The sequence below is a fragment of the Eptesicus fuscus genome, chromosome 4, assembly GCF_027574615.1.
Source record: "Eptesicus fuscus isolate TK198812 chromosome 4, DD_ASM_mEF_20220401, whole genome shotgun sequence".
NCBI lineage: Eukaryota > Metazoa > Chordata > Mammalia > Chiroptera > Vespertilionidae > Eptesicus > Eptesicus fuscus.
In genome coordinates, this window is record NC_072476.1 from 30,550,833 (window position 1) to 30,567,856 (window position 17,024).

At 57.7% G+C, this 17,024-nt stretch overlaps 1 protein-coding gene across 2 annotated transcripts in view; it reads right to left on the bottom strand.

Moving 5' to 3' along the window:
* ELN (elastin) overlaps positions 1–16,578 on the bottom strand; it is a 31,412-nt gene extending 14,834 nt beyond the window's left edge. The window contains exons 1-16 of one of the 2 annotated variants that reach the window (XM_054714841.1): positions 16,412–16,578; positions 10,530–10,604; positions 9,575–9,604; positions 9,013–9,045; positions 6,931–6,957; positions 5,577–5,612; positions 5,001–5,096; positions 4,652–4,747; positions 4,502–4,570; positions 3,763–3,810; positions 2,800–2,871; positions 2,419–2,448; positions 1,835–1,906; positions 1,225–1,266; positions 768–827; positions 446–493 (exon numbers count right to left, since the gene is read on the bottom strand). In XM_054714841.1, coding sequence (XP_054570816.1) covers positions 446–493; positions 768–827; positions 1,225–1,266; positions 1,835–1,906; positions 2,419–2,448; positions 2,800–2,871; positions 3,763–3,810; positions 4,502–4,570; positions 4,652–4,747; positions 5,001–5,096; positions 5,577–5,612; positions 6,931–6,957; positions 9,013–9,045; positions 9,575–9,604; positions 10,530–10,604; positions 16,412–16,493 — 916 coding nt within the window. In that variant the 5' untranslated portion in view covers positions 16,494–16,578. The remainder of the gene's footprint in view (positions 1–445; positions 494–767; positions 828–1,224; positions 1,267–1,834; positions 1,907–2,418; positions 2,449–2,799; positions 2,872–3,762; positions 3,811–4,501; positions 4,571–4,651; positions 4,748–5,000; positions 5,097–5,576; positions 5,613–6,930; positions 6,958–9,012; positions 9,046–9,574; positions 9,605–10,529; positions 10,605–16,411) is intronic. The other variant, XM_054714842.1, reaches the window with a different exon arrangement.
* Between the last annotated feature and the right edge of the window lie 446 nt (positions 16,579–17,024).

A 17,024-nucleotide genomic window follows, 5' to 3' on the forward strand; every position in this document is an offset into this window, starting at 1 on the left:
AAATAGTATCTCCCTCTTCTCGAGTCCCACAACAGTGCCTCCAGCCTCCAGCAGAGCTCTTATCTGTCCCTGCCTGGTCTCTAGAATGGATGGATAGAGGGAGTGAGGGAATGAGGGAGGGAGTGAAGGATAATTAGATGCGTGAGTGGATGGATGGATGGATGGATGAAAGAATGGAGGGAGGGAGGAATGAAGGGATGGATGGAGGAATGAAAGGATGGATGGAGGAATGAAGGGATGGATGGATGGACGATGGAGAGAGGGGTGGAGGGAAGAGTAGATGAGTGGATGGAAGGAAGGAGGAATAAGTGGGGTTGAAAAAGTTGGACGAAGGCGGGTGGGCTGCCTTGGTTAGTCATCGGTGAGGCAGGCTCTCAGTGATAATTAGGTGGATGGAGAGGTTGGGAGGCTGGAGCTAGCAGCTATGGACTTCAGAGGTACTCACCGTACTTTGCTGCTTTAGCTGCTGCTGCTGCAGCCTGGGGACCAACCCCTGGGGGAGGGGAAGGGGAGAGACTGAAAAATGTGGCCCTGCATCTCCAGAGGCCTCCATTCTAGCCCTAGGAGAACCACCTGTTCACATATGGGTGTGGGTTGGGGACATCACAGCCATCAGAGGCTGATAGAGCGGTCCCACCCAGGATCCTTCTTCCGGCTCAGACGGGGATCTGAGTGCAGGGTGGGCTGGCCTGATTTCCGGACAGATCATAGCCAGCCCCAGAGCCCTGGAGCCAGGGTCATCAGTGCCCCTTTGGCTGGCCCCTTACCTGTCCCCGTTGGGTACCCGGCCTTGGCCCCGGCTCCTGCTGCTCCTCCAGGCCCATACCCTGTAAAACAGAGAGGCTCACTGGGCATCCGTGCAGATCTCACTGCAGCTGCCCCCCTGCCCTACCCATTCAGAGTCTCTACCATGTCACCCCCAGTCAGAGTTAAAACAAATTCAAATATGTGTGGGGGATGGTAACTCCCACTGCACAGACTAAAACACTGAGGCTCAGGGAAGAGGCCGGTTCTCGCAAGTGTGAGGGCCAGGCTTGAGAACCAAGCTGTCTGAGTCCAAGTTCCATGTTCCTTCCTTAGGGAATTCCCTTTCCAAGACTCCCCCCACCCCCCTCCCGCCAGCAGGGTGCTCTCCTAGCCCTGGGCTGGGGCTGCAGCTCTCTTGCCAGGACCCTGCATCTGGAAAGAGCCGGAAGTCCATTGGTCTGGGAAGGCCTTACTCACCATAGGGCAGTTTCCCCGTGCTGTAGGGCAGTCCATAGCCACCTGAGGGGAGGGGAGGGTAGGCTCAGATGCTGCCCCAAAGCAGCCCAATGCCTTGCTGGGCTCCCACTATCTTGGTGGACAGATCTATTCCCACAGAGGCTGAGGCCTGAGACCCTCCCCGGGGTCATGAGCAGCCCACGGTTGCTCTCAGGAGAGCAGAAGCCCTGGGTGGAAGAGGGAGAGGGGGCACCCCACCAGCTCCCTAGAGTCTGAGTAGTTTCCTTACTCCTTTCCCCAACAAGAAACAGCTCATTGTGTGATGTCAGAGGGGTCTTTCCAACGAACAGTGTTTCTTACCATCAACACCGATGGTTTCCTATCAGGGCTGTGGGTCTCTGTGCCCGTGTGTGCATGTGTGTGTGTACAGGTGTGCATGTGAGTGAGGCCAACACCTGCAGGATGGCTTCCCCATGCTTTTCTTTGCTGGTGACCAGAAGTGGGGTTCGGTACACAGGCTTCTTGACAACCCGCACAAGAGACACTGGTGACCAAAAATGTGCCCCACAAGATGCCTCCTCAGTGGTGAGACGCGGGGAGAAGTGCCCCTTGAATCCTCCTTCTGACTTACCTGGCAGCTTGGGTGCCTTGATTGGGTACCCCAGTGGGACTCCAGGCTGCTGACCCCCAAAGGGTCCAACTCCTGTGAGAACAAGGAGGACAAAATCAGGTCCTAGCAACTTGAGCCAGCAGCTCCCGCTGAGCCCCCAGCCTCACTCCCCACTTTCTGCTCAGATAGGATGAGCCCCACCGCATCCAGAAACCATCCTGCCCAGAGGGCATTCCTGCCTGCTGTCACTGATCAGCTGAGCCCTTCCAGTGCTGGGCCATTGCCTACAGAAAGCTGCAGAACTCTCCCCCTCCTGGGGCTTGGGCCACAGTTGGGACCTGCAGCCCTTGCAGCATTTGGCTCAGACTGGTAGGTTTTCTGGACTCATGTGGGCTGCTACACAGGAGGGGTTGGACTGGGAAGCAGAACTGTGATCGATACCACTCTGTCTGGAGCCAGTCCAAGGCCTGGAGCAATGGGCATGAGGGACATTGGACAGGCCTGATGGGATTCTGAATGCCCATCCCATCCCAGGGTGAGTGTCTCTCCTTGGCTGGCCACCCTACTGGCCTGCCCACCCACCGGGGACTCTCGCCTTGTCTCACCTGGGATTCCAGCAAAAGCTCCCCCTCCACCTGCAATGACAAGGAGGCATCACTGTAGTCCACCATGGGTGCAGGGCTCCGAGGCACCTATGGCTGGTGCCAGGCAGCACAGAGGGCTGGGGAGTGGCCATTTCTGCCCAGATTTCCAGGTTTATGCTGCCTCACACACACTTGGGATTTCTGAGAGGTGTTCTGGTCCTCTCAGCCACCAGTACCAAGGCTGGAGCACCGGGGTGCCCACCCAGAGGGCCCTGAGCCCAGGCTCCCCAGCCCCACTCCTATTCCCCTCCATAGGGGCCTGAGGGTAGATACAGATTCCCACCATACTTGGTGCTCTGGTGGCCTCAGTTCCCACCAGATTCCAGCCCACTGGTCACATACCTGGGGTCTTGGCCTTGACTCCTGTTCCAGTGGGAACCCCAGGGAGCACCCCCACACCTGGGAACCGAGCTCCTGCGAGAGCAAACGGGGTCTGGCAGTGAGGGTGGGAAGGCAGGCCTAGAAGGCACAACCTGGCTCCCACCCCACCCCTGGGTCACGAAGGTGACCTCCTTCTGCACTGACCGTCAGTGATGTCATAACTCATGTGGGATGGGGGCGGTTTGGTGGTGGCTTCTCTTCCCTGTCTGACTTGGAAGATCTGACTTTTAATGCCATTTCCTAGCCATATGACCTTGTGCCTCGGCTGGCCTCGTCTCTGAGCTGGGGTGAATTTCCAGCCACCCTTACCAAGGAAGGCAGACAGTACAAGCCAGCACGAGGTGGGAAGCCTGTGCCCACAACCAAGCTCACAGCCATCTGCTGTGGCCGGGAACGCCGCACTTGCCAGTGTCTGGCCCTCCCACCTCTCCTGTCTCCCCTGGGACTGGGCCACCTGGGACAGAGGGAGGGACACTGTCAGCAAATCTCCCAGAGCAGCCCAAGTCTGGGCTTTTAGGGGAATTCAAGAGGTCACATGTTGGCTGGGGTGGCCAGGCCTGGCAGGGAGAGGAGGGTGAGAGGGCAGCTCTGAGGGTCTCCTACAGGGCGGATGCTCTGGGCGGGCTCCCTGGTGACTCATGGCTTTTGGGAATCAGCTGGCTACACTGGGGACTTGGTGTGTCCCCAGGGGCCCACCTCGGGCTGTAACAATGATCTGGGTCAGGGCCTGGGGTCAGAGCTTGGTAGGATGAGGGGAAGCTGACTGGCCTTATGGGGAAAGAAGACAGGGCCCCTCTGACCCTTAGCCTGAGCTTTGATGCTCTGGTGGCCTCAGCTTACAGGGAGTTGAGGGGCCCCCAAGGAGGCTGCCAGGAGATGGTCTCCATACTATAGGGAGGGTCCCCTTCTTCTCTGTGATTTTACCTGTGCCTGGGAGCACTCCACCTGGGTATACACCTGGTAGGCCCACACCTGTGGCCAAAAGACAGAGGAGCCATGAGCAACACCCCTGCCTCCAGCAGCGCCTCCCTGGCCTCCCCTCCACAGCTCCAGGCTCACAAACCAGCCACCCCAGTGCCTGGCAAGGACAGCCAGGGACATGTGTTGTGGCCACAGCCTTCCTCCCCTGAGTTTCAGAAGTCATCTGCAAACCCTTCTGTGCACGGATTTATCTTGTCTTCTGGAGCCTGTTTACATGGCCGGCCCAGCCCACCTCTGGGCTAACAGCTTCCAGATGTTCCTTCCCTGCTGTGCAGACTCAGGCAGGCCTTTGTTTAACCTGAAGTCACTTCCTCAAGGGCTTGGTGCAGAGGAATGAGCACCAGATGGGGAGTCAAGGCTCCTCTGGCCACCCTGGCTCTGCTGTGACCAGCAAGGGCCCTCTGCACTGACTCTCCATGCTGAGCCTCAGTGTCCCCATCTGTCCCCTGATGTCGGCCACAAGCCTGGCTCTGAGGTCCCTTTGTGTTCCAAGATCCTGGAAGAAGGGCCCAGGACGTGGGCTGGATTCCCTCTCCCCATTTTGAACAGAGCCCCACACTTTGGGCCGGTCACTCTTCCCTGCCCCGCTGCAGCCAGGCCCCACCTGTCCCACCCAGTACAGAGGTGAGGGCCTCAGCCCCTCCCTGAACCCGCTGTCCAGCCCCAGGGACTCCACACTGACCCGGCACTTTCCCAGGCTTCCCTCCAGCTCCGACTCCGACTCCCGCTCCGGGCTGAGGCACCGCTGCACCTGGCATGGAAGGGACCGTGTCAGAGTCGGGGTCACCAGCCTTCAGCCTTCACCTGGGCAACTCAGGGCTAGCCACCATACCTGTAGACACTCCTAAGCCACCGACACCGCCGAGCCCGCCAACACCGCCGAGCCCGCCAACACCGCCAAGCCCGCCAACACCGCCAAGCCCAGCACCTACAGAGCCAGGAGTGGGAGAGGCGAGGAGTCATGCCAGGCGCAGTGGGAGGTGGGAGGGACCTGGTGCATGTGGAGAGCCCAGAGCTGATATCTGATCAGGCCACCACCTCACTTGGAGCCTGGTTGCCTCCCTGAGCCCCAGTAGATGAGAGATGAGAATCCCGCCTGCCTCCCAGGAAATGTTCTTTGCAAAGTGTAGAGCCCGCGGAGGCGAGAGGGTCTGTGGCATGTCCCAAACAGTCACACTCACCAGCCTTGGCGGCAGCTTTATAGGCTGCAGGAGAGACACCCGCTCCGCCAGGCCCCAGAGCCCCCGGGAAGGCGCCCCCAGGAAAGGCGCCGAGCCCTGTAGAGGGGAGGATAGGGTGAGGTCCTGAGCCCGCCCGGCCCTGCCCAGGAGGCACATGGAGGGGGCTCTCCTATTCTCTGCAGGACTTCCACGCCAAGCAGTGGCCTCTGCCCCCAGGACCAGGATCAGTGTCGGAGAGCAACATGTGCCAGATGGTTCTGCCCAGCCTGACAAAACTGCAGGATCGCTTGGGATCAAACTTCCACACCCCCTCCTCCAGGAAGCCTTCCTGAAGCCCCGCCGAGCTGAGCAACTCCTCTGGGCTCCACTGGCCCCTGCAGCCTCTTGGCACTGCATTATACTAGCACTCAGGATGCCCCGGTTACTTCCTTGTGTCCTGGGCAGCTGCTTAGGGCAAGCGGTCTCAGCATCACCCTCACACCAGCGCCCAGGGCTGGCCTGGCCCACATACCGGGCAGATACCCTGGGCTTGGCTCTGGCCCCAAATGGGCATCTTGCTTGGGTGTCAATACTAACCTGCCCCAAGGCCACCTCCGGCCAGCCCTCCAGCACCTGCAGGGAGAAGGAGACAGAGCCAGTGAGGAGAGGAGAGACCCGTGTGTGGGCATCATCCCTGGATCCTGGGTGGGAAGGGTCTCATGATGGGCAGGCAGGAACCAGGCAGGGCTGTGGTCAGTGTGCAGCCACTCAGGCCCCTAAGCTGGACTCACGCCTTTGGTACTCAGGGGCTGATGCTGATAAAACAGCAGCTACCATTTAGTGACCAGCTACTATGTGCCGTGTAGATGTAATTGCATTGACCACTCCCCTTCCCCCATAATGCACCTCGGCCAGGCCTAGCTTCCCCTAGAAGGCCTGCCAGCGAATGGGAGACTCGGCAGGGCTTTCTCTGAGGGTGGAAGCTGAGTAGAGTCTGTCAGCATGACCTGACGCAGGCCAGGCCCTGCCCGGCTCCCACATTAACCCCCACGCCAGACCGCTTTTCTACTTCCTTGCAGGTGTCTCCTGGCTCAGCCCATCCTCTCTCCCTTGTATCTGGAGACCCTCCAGTTCGCAGCATCTGTCTATGTGTCCATCCAGCCTGCCTGCAGTCCAGGAGCCTCCTCGAATTCAGACGGATGCTAAAATGTTTATGAGAAGTCAAATGGTCCCTCTGGCTCTCTCCTTCTCACATCTGGGCCCAATCGCTCCTTCTCCCCCTCCAGGAGACATTCCATGGCTTCGGCCAGGACTGATGGGCAATCAGGTTGGAGTTCACAAGCGTGCCGGGTTTGTTTCCAATTATGTGAGAATCTCTGCTGCAAGCACCAGTCTGGCTGCCTGGCTGCCAGGGTCCTGAGCCCAGGGAAGCCCTCTCTGGGGACTGACCCCAAACATGGGGAACTGCCAAGCCTGGAGAGTCTACCTGGCTTTCACTGGGTGTGGTCTCCCTTCCCCCCACTATTTCCTACTTGTGTGAGTTGGCCCCATCTGAAACTCAGCCAGTCCCTCAGTAAGATGGGTCTCGATCTCTGGCTAATCTCCCTTCCAGGCTTGCCGGGTGTGGGTCAGGCCCGGCCTGGGGGCAGGGAGTTCACTTCCCAGCACTGTGGGCCCTGCCCCTCCCCAGCTCTGCTGGGGCTTCTTTCAAGCCAGGCCTGTTTCCTGAGCTCCAACAGGGCTGGGACCTTTCCTGAGCACAGCGGGGCTGGAAGAGAAGATGGGAACTGAACAGGAAGTGAGAAGAGGCTGGGACAGGTGGGGGTGGGAGCAGGCAACCTCTCTGGCGCCATCTGTCCTTTACCACCCTCCTCCCTAGGTGCCTGGTCCCAAGGCCGCCCTCCAGCATGACCAGCCCCCCTCCTGTTTGCCCTCCTTCCTTTGGACTCACCTGGTCCAAATGCCCCGAGTCCAGCCCCTGGAAAGGAGGGAAGGAGGGGTGAGATGCCGGCCACAGCAGGGAGCCCAGGGGCCTGGCCAGCCCAACCCCCTCTCTTCCTGGAATCAGAGAGCCCTGGATTCAAATACTGCTACTCCTGCCGACTCCATGCGTGTAGGAGCAAGTCTCTTCACCTTTCTGAGACTCAGTTTCCCGACCTAGAAATGGTCGTTGTGTCCCTGACCTTCCTGGAACCAGTAAGATCATGAGCAGAAAGCACCTAGTGTGTGCAGTATGCCAGGGTGTCCAGTGGGTGTGACCCGTTCCTTCCAGTCCTCTCGTGTGGGTGGCTGGCCTCCAGCTGGTGCTAAGGGTGTGGGTGTTGCTGGCTCCCAGCTGCCTGGTCCCCCGCTGAGAGCCCAGGCAGGGCCAGCGTGCTGAGGCCCACGTGGAGCAGCTGCCAGGCCACCCACCCTCTACTTGCCAAGGGATTAATTGTTCCTCAGCATGACACACACTGCCCATGCCCCGTTCCATCTTGCCCGGGCAGGCCCGGACATCCCCCTGGCCCGGATGGAAGCGAGGAACTGCCCGAGGGAAGGAGGGGGACTGTGGCTTTGACCTGGCTTTTGCAGCTGAGTCCCGATGACCTCAGGGAGGTTGTGGGATCCAGCCCCTTTTCATCAGAAGGTGATAGCCTGACTTTTTTGGGGTCTACTCCTTCACCCTGCCCTGAAAGTGCTTTCGGAAGTCTAAACCAAATCATTAATAAAAGCTTCACTTTAGTGACCACCCATTATGGGGCTCTATGCAGTTTTCTCAGTCTTCCCTCCTCTGCTTAAGCTCAGCCTGCCATGTGTCCCCAGTGAGATCAGCCAACCCCCCTCTAGCTTTGCAGTCACAACCTCCACAATTTGGTCCTTCTCGGCTAAGCACGGACCTATTTCCACATCTTGGGTTATCTAGTCCCTCTCGACATTCTTTCTACCATCAAAGACCCTGTGAAGGTCCCTCCAAGGAGGCAGGATGCAGGTTCTGGCAGGATAAGCAGTGAATTCCCAGGGCTCCGGCCTTGTCGACCCCCAAATCCCAGGAAACCCCTTGCCCTGGCTGCCTGCCCTTCTGCCTCTCCCCGGCCCGGCCCAGCCCTGGTGTTTCACAACCCAGATGGCTGGCAGGGAGGGGGAATGTGGGTCTTGCAGATTCATCTGCAATTGGATCATCCAGCGGCGGGTTTCATAAGAGCTGCTGGACACCCAAACGGTCCTGGAGCCTCGGACTTCAGAACCAGGGAGACACAGAGCAGGGTGGGGGGGTGCCGAGGCCACATGTGGAGTATCTCACGCCAGTGGGGTCATACATCTGGACAGAGACACCATTTCCTCCACCTGCTCCTTATCCACCAGTGCTTCCTGGAAGGACACGCCCTCCCTCTTTCCTGGGGGGGTGTTCTTTGGAACTGGTGGTGGACCCCGGTGTCAGATCGGCAGGGCCAGGACAATCTAGTCACATCTCCTTCCTGGAAAACTCCATGGTCTGGTCAGCCAGAAGGGGCCTGGGATCAAGAAGGATGCTCATCTGGGGCCAGGGTCAGGGTCCAACCTGGGGTTTAGTTTCGGGCTTGGTCTGGAGTCAGGGTTCAGCCTGGCACTAGAACAGGGGCTCAGATTGTCATCAAGGGTCAGGGATATGGAGGGTCTTGGCCTGGGGTTAGAGAGGGCTTGGTCTGAGTCAAGGGACCATCCACATGGAGTCTGGAGCCTACCCTCTGTGCCTGAGTTCCAGAATGACATTCACAGCATGGTGGCCTCTGGAACATCAACCCCTACCTTTGTCCTGAGCCCCAGGGCTGTTTCTGAGACCATGTGCATAGGAGCAGGGCAGCTGGGCACATAGGCACTTATAGAATAGATGCTGGACACTCCTCGCACAAGCTGCTGCCAGCTTCCTGTCCCTGGAGCCCTGTGGTCCGGCCCCAGCCTGCTCATACTGGTACCGCCCACCACTTCCTTCCTGCCTCTTGCCCTTGCTAGGTGGGCCTCCCCTCCCCGGCCCCCTGGCTCACTATCAGTGCCCTAAGCCCTCAGGTCTTACCTGGCTTGGGTGGTTTGCCTCCAGGTCCCAGCCCTGCCGAAGGAAGAGATGGTAGTGAATGGGGAGCCCCAGCACCCCTGTCTTATTATTTATACCCTCAGGGCAAAGCAAGAGCACTGTGGGGTCTTACTCTCCAAGTCCTAAAAGGGCGGTCAGGGGCAGCCCTCCCTCCGGACAGGGAGCTGCTGGGAGCCCAGTGTCTAGACATCTGGCAGGAAGCCCAACTCCAGCCCTGATTTGTGGTTTTCACTCTCAGACTCAGTTTCTCAGCCTCTGAGGGAACAACGACACCGGCTCAGCCAGCATTTTAGGGGTGTTGTGGAGGATCAAAAGAAAGGCGGGAGAAGGCAGGGGCCACCAGGGAGAAAGCCTGGGGGAGGGGCTTGGGATGCCAGTGGGTTCTAGTTCTCAGACAAGTCTTTCCCCAAGAGGCACTCGGTCTATAAAACAAGGGACCCTTGATGTTTGGACTTGCTGGGGTTCTGAGGTTTAAGGACCTGTGTGGGCTAGAGTGACACTTAGACCCCATCAGTGAGGAAACAGATGTGGTTTCTGCACTCACCTCCTCCTCCCAGGCCTCCGAGACCAGCCCCTGAGGGGGTGGGGGGTTTGGGGGTGGGGTGGGGGAGGAGAGAAAGAGAAACATCAGTGCCCCTGTCAGATCAGTGCCCCTGCCAGAAAGCCACCCTTCAACCCATGGTCAAATCCATCCCTGCCTAGCTACGTGACCTCAGGCAAGCCTTAACTTTTGTGAACCTGTTTCCTCATTTGTCTCATAGGGCCAATAGCCCTGAGCTAGTTTGTGCCTGAGCGTGTGCTGGTAGCCGCCCTCACTTCCGTGTCAGTTCTGAACACTCAAATACTTTTTAAGCATCGAAAATATTACTTTGATCTTTCAATCTACTTGAAGACATTATGCTTTTTTCTAAATGGCATTGCTCCAACGTTTTCCCCATTTTCTTTTGGTGGTGGTGGGGGCGAGGGGCTCCCAGTCTCCACCTACACATGGTCGTTGCTTTTATATTGTTTTTACTTGAAAAACACTTCACCATATTGCACAACAGATAACATATTCATACCTTTTAGTAACTGATAATATTTCAGAGTTTACTTAATCACACCCTCCAGTCGGGTGGGTTTCTTGTTTTACAGTTTTGCAAACACCACACCTATGAACCACATTGCAGATCATTCTTTTCCTCTTCTTTTTAATTATTTCCTCTAAATGGACTTCCAACGCGGGGTTAATGGTTGGAAGACTGTGAATGGCAGGAGTGCATGAAAGCACTCACTTTCCTAGAGCCTCAAAAGCATTGTTTCATCTTTCAGAAGATTTATGCTCTTAAGAGTTGTAAAACGGTGTCACGTAAACTGCTTTTCTAAGTAGCAGTGACTTGTGGGTCTTCTGTGGTAGGCATGCCAATGTTCTTCCCTTCTGCAATACCAAAAGGTGCATCTCTCACGAATGTACTCACAGGCTTCCTCTCCTGGGTATGGGGAAGCTTCATGTACATTACCTGGGAAAAAGCCTCCTCCAGGAAGTCCTCCGGGAACTCCTCCGGGAACTCCTCCAGGAATAGCTCCTGGGACCCCTGGAAGGAAGTAGATAGAGTCCTCTATTAGCCAGAACTAATAAAAACATGATAACAATGTGATGATGATGATGATGATGATGATGATGTAAATCCACAAAGCAGTTTTTGTTTTCGAAGCATTTCCCCCCCATTTATGCTCTACAAAGTGGCCCTGCGAGGTGGGAAGGGCTAGGATTATTATTTTCATCTTAACAGATGTGAAATCAGGCTCAAAGAAGTTGAGGGACGTGCCTGGGGTCACACAGCTGGAAGGAGATGGAGCCTGGGTTCAAACTCAGGCAATTCCTCTCCCTGGAGAGGGCCTGGCATGAGGCTGGGTCTGAGCGCCTTTCGGTGGACAGCCAACTGTCTCCAGCCCCGAGCAGCATGGGCCGGGGCCAGGGTTGTGGCGGAGCTGTAAGCAAGCGGTAAGGAAACGCGGCCCCTGCCAGTAAAAATGCAGCCATTCCCACACTGATAGGATGGCGTGAGGTCAGCGTCCTCAGCCACTGGGCAACAGTGGATGGGTGGGGCTCTGGCTGTCTGACACAGGGCTGTCTTAGGAGGCGCCGGGCCCCAGAGGGGGACACCATGAATGAGCAAAGTGAATAGTTTCCTAAGGAAAAGCGAATTCACTGGCCAGGCCGGGGGCTGTCTGCCCAGCCAAGATCACGAGTTCAGTCCCCACCGCCGGGTGAAGCTCTCACTGGGGAACGCTGTGGTGCTGGGCCAGACCCATGCCTGGTCATGGCAACAGAGGATCCTGGTGCAGACCAGGCCTTCGCTCCACCACCACAGAATGGCCCCAACCCTGACACGCCGCCTTGCCAATGCCCCAGCCCCAGCCCCAGCCCCAGCACCACCCACTGAAAAGGGCAGGGCTGGGGGACAGTGTCGGTCAGTTCTGCAGTGTGACCAGAGGCCTCGTGGGCAGACATCTGGCCTCTGTGGCCTGGTGATGCTGCACAGCTGGGTCTGTTGGCCCCAGGGCCCTGTCAGCCTCAGCCACAGCCCGGCAGGGTAGGGGATGCCAAGCTGTCACAGCCACTCCGTGCCGAAGTCCTGGCGCCACCCCCCTCCCCCAGGGCCTGCAATCCCCCAGGAACTGCAGTCCAGGCCTAGAGCGTGCAAGCAATCTGGTCAAAGCCTCGCGGGCTCTAAGTGGTGGCCTAAGGAGGGTGGGCCGGCTGGGAACGAGTGCTTTGGCCCTGTCATGTGTTGCCAAGCACACACATGGCCTGTCTCGAGCCTTTGATGCCTTCCCTGGCTCTGGTCCCCAGCTCTGAGCACTGTTTCTTATGTGCCCTCCCCGGTGCACCCCAGGCCTTTCTCCGCCTCGGCCTCTCTCCCTCCTGTCCAGCTCCAGAGCAATGGCGGGAGCAGGGCCCGGCTGTGGAGGGAACAAGGGGCTCAGGACGGACCCATCTGCCTCCACTCCTGGCGATGCCACATCTGGGTGACCTGGGGCAAGTCACTTAACCCCTCTGAGCCTCAGTTTCCTTTTCAGTCAGGTGGGGCCGATAACTGCTGCCTTGCAAAGTTGTTGCAACTTGTCAGCGGGTTCAAGTAGAGACCTGTCCTGCCCTGGACCTGGCACACAGTAATTGCTCAAACAAAGGATGGTGACCCCTCATCTCCACGTCGCTGCACAGCACACGGCTTGGGGTCAGGTAAACAGGATATGTCCAATACATGGTGTGTGAATTAGGTGGAGGGGAGGCAAGGATGCTGCCTGTGGGTCTGGGTTCATCCTGTTCTATCCCCAACCAACCTGGGGGTCTCCCACCTTGGGCCTGGCTGACCCCCTACTTCCTCTCTTGGGGTTCTGCTCTCCCACACCCGCTTGTGACCAAGCCCCTCCCGGGCCTGCCAGCTCCTCCTCTGCTTCCTCTCTCCCCAGCACCTACCCATCTCCTCTTCCCAGTCCCCACCCCCATGATTCAAATCCCAACAGCATGTGCCAAACTCCGTGCCTGAACCATGACAGCCTGGGGAGCTGTGGATTTTGATCCCCATCTTGCACTGAGGAAATGGAGAACACTTAGTGGGTGTAAAGGGTGCCCTGGCCTGCCTTCTCTCTTCAAGTTCAGGAGAGGGAGAACATGATAAGACAGGAGGGCCTTCAAAAAGGCGGCAGTCACCGCTCATGCTTCGGTAGGTCATCTTCCCTCCTTGGCCTGAGCAGTCCCTCCTGCCAGAAAAGCCGCCTCCTCTCTCCAAGTCCTACCCTTCCACCAAGACTGAGCTCAGATTCTCCCTCCTGCCTTCTCTCAGCCTTTGCTTCTCATTGCTTAGCTGGCCCAAAGCAGCTGGCCGGCAGCACTCTTGTCATGTTTCATGTGGGTTTGAATGTTTCACCGGCTAGTCCAGGGTGAACTCGTCTCTTGCATCTTAGAGTCATGATCCTAGACTCTCAGGGATCATAACGGTCTTCGGGTCTGGGCTGAAGTTCCTTCTGCAAGCATCCCCTGGTCTCCTGCTTGCACGCCTCCAGTGACAGGAAAATCACCACCTCTGATGCTGTCAGCTCTGATGCAGAGAGATCTCCCTCCTATCAATTTAGACTCTGACCATCTATCTCTCTAATTCTGCCTCCCACGGCCCTACAGACCGAGGCTCACCTGTCATCCAAGGATAGCTCCTCAAACACTGACCTTTCTTTAAAGGTCTAACTCAAATGTCACTTCCGCTGTGAAGCCCTCCTCGGTTTCCTGCGACTCCTCCAGGCACCCCCAGCCTTAGTCCTGTCTGCTTTCTCCACCACTGAACTCTGCTCCCCACTAGACAAACCATGGCATGAGTAGCAAGAGGGAAAGGAAAGCTTATCAATGTGCACTAATTACAAGGGTTGATCAGCTCAAGTTGGCCAATTCTGAATAAGAAGATACATCCTTTTAAAAGTTCACATTTCCACAGCCCTCTTACTTGATACATTCTTGGCATTTGTTTCATTGCTGGAGCCTCCCACCAGCCCTAGGAGATAGTGGGGCCGGGATGTTTCTCCCCATTTTCCAGCCAGGGAAACCAAGAGCCAGTGACATTAAGTGCCTGGCCTGGGACCTGCAGCTGAACCCAGTCACACGCAGGGCCTTCTGTCTGGGCCCTGGGCTCCAAGTTCAAAGATCTGGGAGAAGGTTGTTTAGGAGCAAGCAGTGAGCCAGCGGTCCTCGGTAGGGGCTTTGCCAAGCCCAAGTCCAGAGGGCCAGCCTGGGGAGCAGATAAGACCACACGAAGCTGTTTGTTGTTGGCATGGAGACGGGCTGCCAAGGGCTTTTCAAAAACAATCTGTCCTCCAGTGGGTGACTCGATCCCTCGCTGGGCACGTCTGCCCTCCTGCCTTGGCCTTAGTGGACACAGAGAGCAGGATTAACCCCTAAGCCAGAGGTCCTGGGCCCTGGAGGCTCACTAAAGTCACCCTTGACAAAATCTCCATGTCAGGGTCCGTCCACAGACCAAATAAAGCAGGAATTCCTGGGTGGGACCTCCACATCAGAACTGTTCCTAGTTCCCCGGGTAACTCCAATGTGCGGCTAGGGGTTGAATACCCCCTCTCCACCCACCCCCCTCCCCCCAAAAAAAAGAAAAAGAAAAGAAAAGAAAAGAAAGCCCCTCTTCCAAATTGTCCCCAGTCCTGGAATCAGAAAAAAAGTGATAATATTTCTGGGGGATGGGGAGATGCCTGATTTCTCCCCCCCCTCCCCACTCTCTTAGGGGTCTGAGACAGCTGGACCTCAAAGCTACTTTTGACCCATCCTAACTGGGTCTAGACAAAGCTTTCTATTACACAGTCATCCTGGGAAGCCTCTCCTTCTTGCCTCCACTGACAACGTGGTTCTTTGGATCTGGGAACTCGTGGGGTGACACTGTCTTGGGGTGGGGGAAGCTGGGCTCCCCCAGCGTAGCCAGAGTCCGATGGCTGAGTGTGTGTGTGTGTGTGTGTGTGTGTGTGTGTCTTCAGCCTCCCTATTGCTTGACCTCTCTAGATTTTGGTAGGCTCTGGGCACAAGCCCCTAAATACCTCACCAATTTGCACAGCCCTTATTTGGACCCAGTGCTCCACCACCTGGGACAGAGCTGTGATTTATGTTTGCAAGGAAAGAACAAGGCCAGCTGAGCATTTCGCAGTGTCACTGAGGGGACAAGGAGAAGGTGCATGCTGCCCTAGGCGTGCCCACCCTAGAGGGCTCAGTCCCAGGCCTGATCTTCCCCAAGTGTTGCCTGGCCCCTGGCCCCCACCCCCTTATCCTTTGGCCCAGGGCAGAGAGCTGGCTGGTACTAAAGCCCCTGGGACTGCCTCAGCCTGTCTGAACCTCAAGTTCGCCATTCGTAAAGTGAAGCCAGTAATTCTTAACTCTCAGGGTTAAGGTGATCCTGTGGGGATTAACTGCCTCGCTCTAGGCGGGAGCTCTGGGAAGGCAGGTAAGTGTTCAGGGGCCACACCTTGGAGAGGGGAGGCCCAGACAGGTCCAGAGCAGCTGCTCTCAGACAGCTGGGTGGCAGGTCCTCTGGGCTGTCTCGCTCCCCCCCCCCCCCCCCCGCTGGGCTCCACCTGATGGCGCGCACGTCCCATAGCCCCGTTCAGGTCCAGGGGCCGATGACCTCTGTGCAGGAAGCTCCTGTTCCCAGCAGTGCTGGTCCAGAAAGTCAATCTCACGGAAACAGCTGCCGCTCCTGCCCGGTCCACCACTCCAGCCCTCCTGCCTGGCCCTGCTCCACCCTGTGCACCCCCGTGCTGGTCCCCACTGAAGGTCTGGTTCTCATGGCAAGGAACACTCTTACAGGAACCTTACCCCACCCAGCACACCCCACCAAATGCCTTGTGAACCTTCACTTCCCTTTTCCCAGAACCAGGAGCACCGCGGCGGGTCACTCCCAGGGTCCCCAGGGTGTGTAGCCGCCCCACAGGGGTACCCTTGGGACCTGTGCAGGACACACCCTAGATGGTCCAGGACTGCCCTGAGGTCTACTCCAGCCTCTGCCATGGCCACACTCCCTCTGCCAGGAGATGGACACTTTACCCAGCTTCCCTGTCCTCCCTTGTGTTATACACACACACACACACACACACGCACGCACGCACACACGCACATGCACACACACACATGCACATCCACATGCACACCTGGATACCAGATCTCCCATGTGTATAAGCCTGTCAGGTGGCAGACTTTTGCATATGCCAACAGGCACTTTCACATACCCTACAACCTCCTCCCCCCACAACACACAAATACACACACACACACACACACACACACACTCAGAAGTCCCAGTCCTTCTCACCAGGGACAGACCAACAGTAGCAGCTTTCCAACCACAACCCCATGATCAGCTAACCCTGACCTTCCGCAGAGGGGTTCCTGACTTCCGCGGGGACAAGGAACCTGCTGAAGTCACACAGTTCACTTTCCAGTTCGGGTCCCCTACCTGCAGGGCACGTGTGCCACTGGGCTGGGTCCGCAGGTGTGCAAACTGCAGGTGCCTGCAGACCCAACGGGAATGGTCCTTCCCCAGCATGCGTCCACCACCCCACTGGGAGAGCACTAGGGACGGAGCAGGGGGCCCTCCATCCACCCAGGGCAGCAGAACCTGGACACTCTGGGGACCATCCCAAATCGTGGGGTATCTATGTGACAGGTTCCCCTCAGCATGGGCTGGGTCCGGGGAAGGGCAGCTCCAAGGATCCAGTGACTGCCGGGCTCCTGCTGGGGAACCCCTGGAGGATGCTGGGGATGAAGGGCCGGCACCCTCTCAGCTATTAGCCCAGACACCTGGCTGGGAGGATGGAGGGCTGCGGGCGGCTCCAGGAACAGGGTGAGGCCTACCTCCAGGCTGCGAGGGGTGGATGATGGACAGCAGGAGCAGGAGGACTCCAGGCCACAGGGTTGTAGCTGTCGGACCCGCCATCTCAGGGAGAAATGCCCCAGCCTGCTCTCCGCGCCTCGTTTTATCCCCAAAGCGTAATTGCTGCCTCCTCGGCTGCGAGGGAAGAAGGGAGGGAGAGAGGGCGGGCAGGAGGGCCTGAGAAGGGGGAGGCCTGGGGGAGGGGGCCGTAGGGAGGGGGGCAATTACGAAAGGCCGGCTCACAATCCTCCCAGGCTGGGTCTGAGTGGACTGGACTGTGGGCTTTTTTTCCTTAAAACACATAGTCGCTCACGTGTGCGCATACACACACACACACACACACACACACACACACACACACACACACACAGTTTTCCCCATCTCTCTCCCGCTTTCCCTCTGTGGCTGTTCTCTCACTGCTGGCCCTGTTCCCGCCAGAAAGTGTGAGGGGGGCCTCTGCCAGGACAGCCCTCGGGAGAGGAAGCAGGAGGGAGGGCCCTGCAGCCCGGCCAAAAATCCAGTCCTAGCCAAGTCCTGAGTGGCCAGGCCCCCGCCCCTCCGGCTGGGCCCCGGGCCCAGTGTGGGGACACAGGC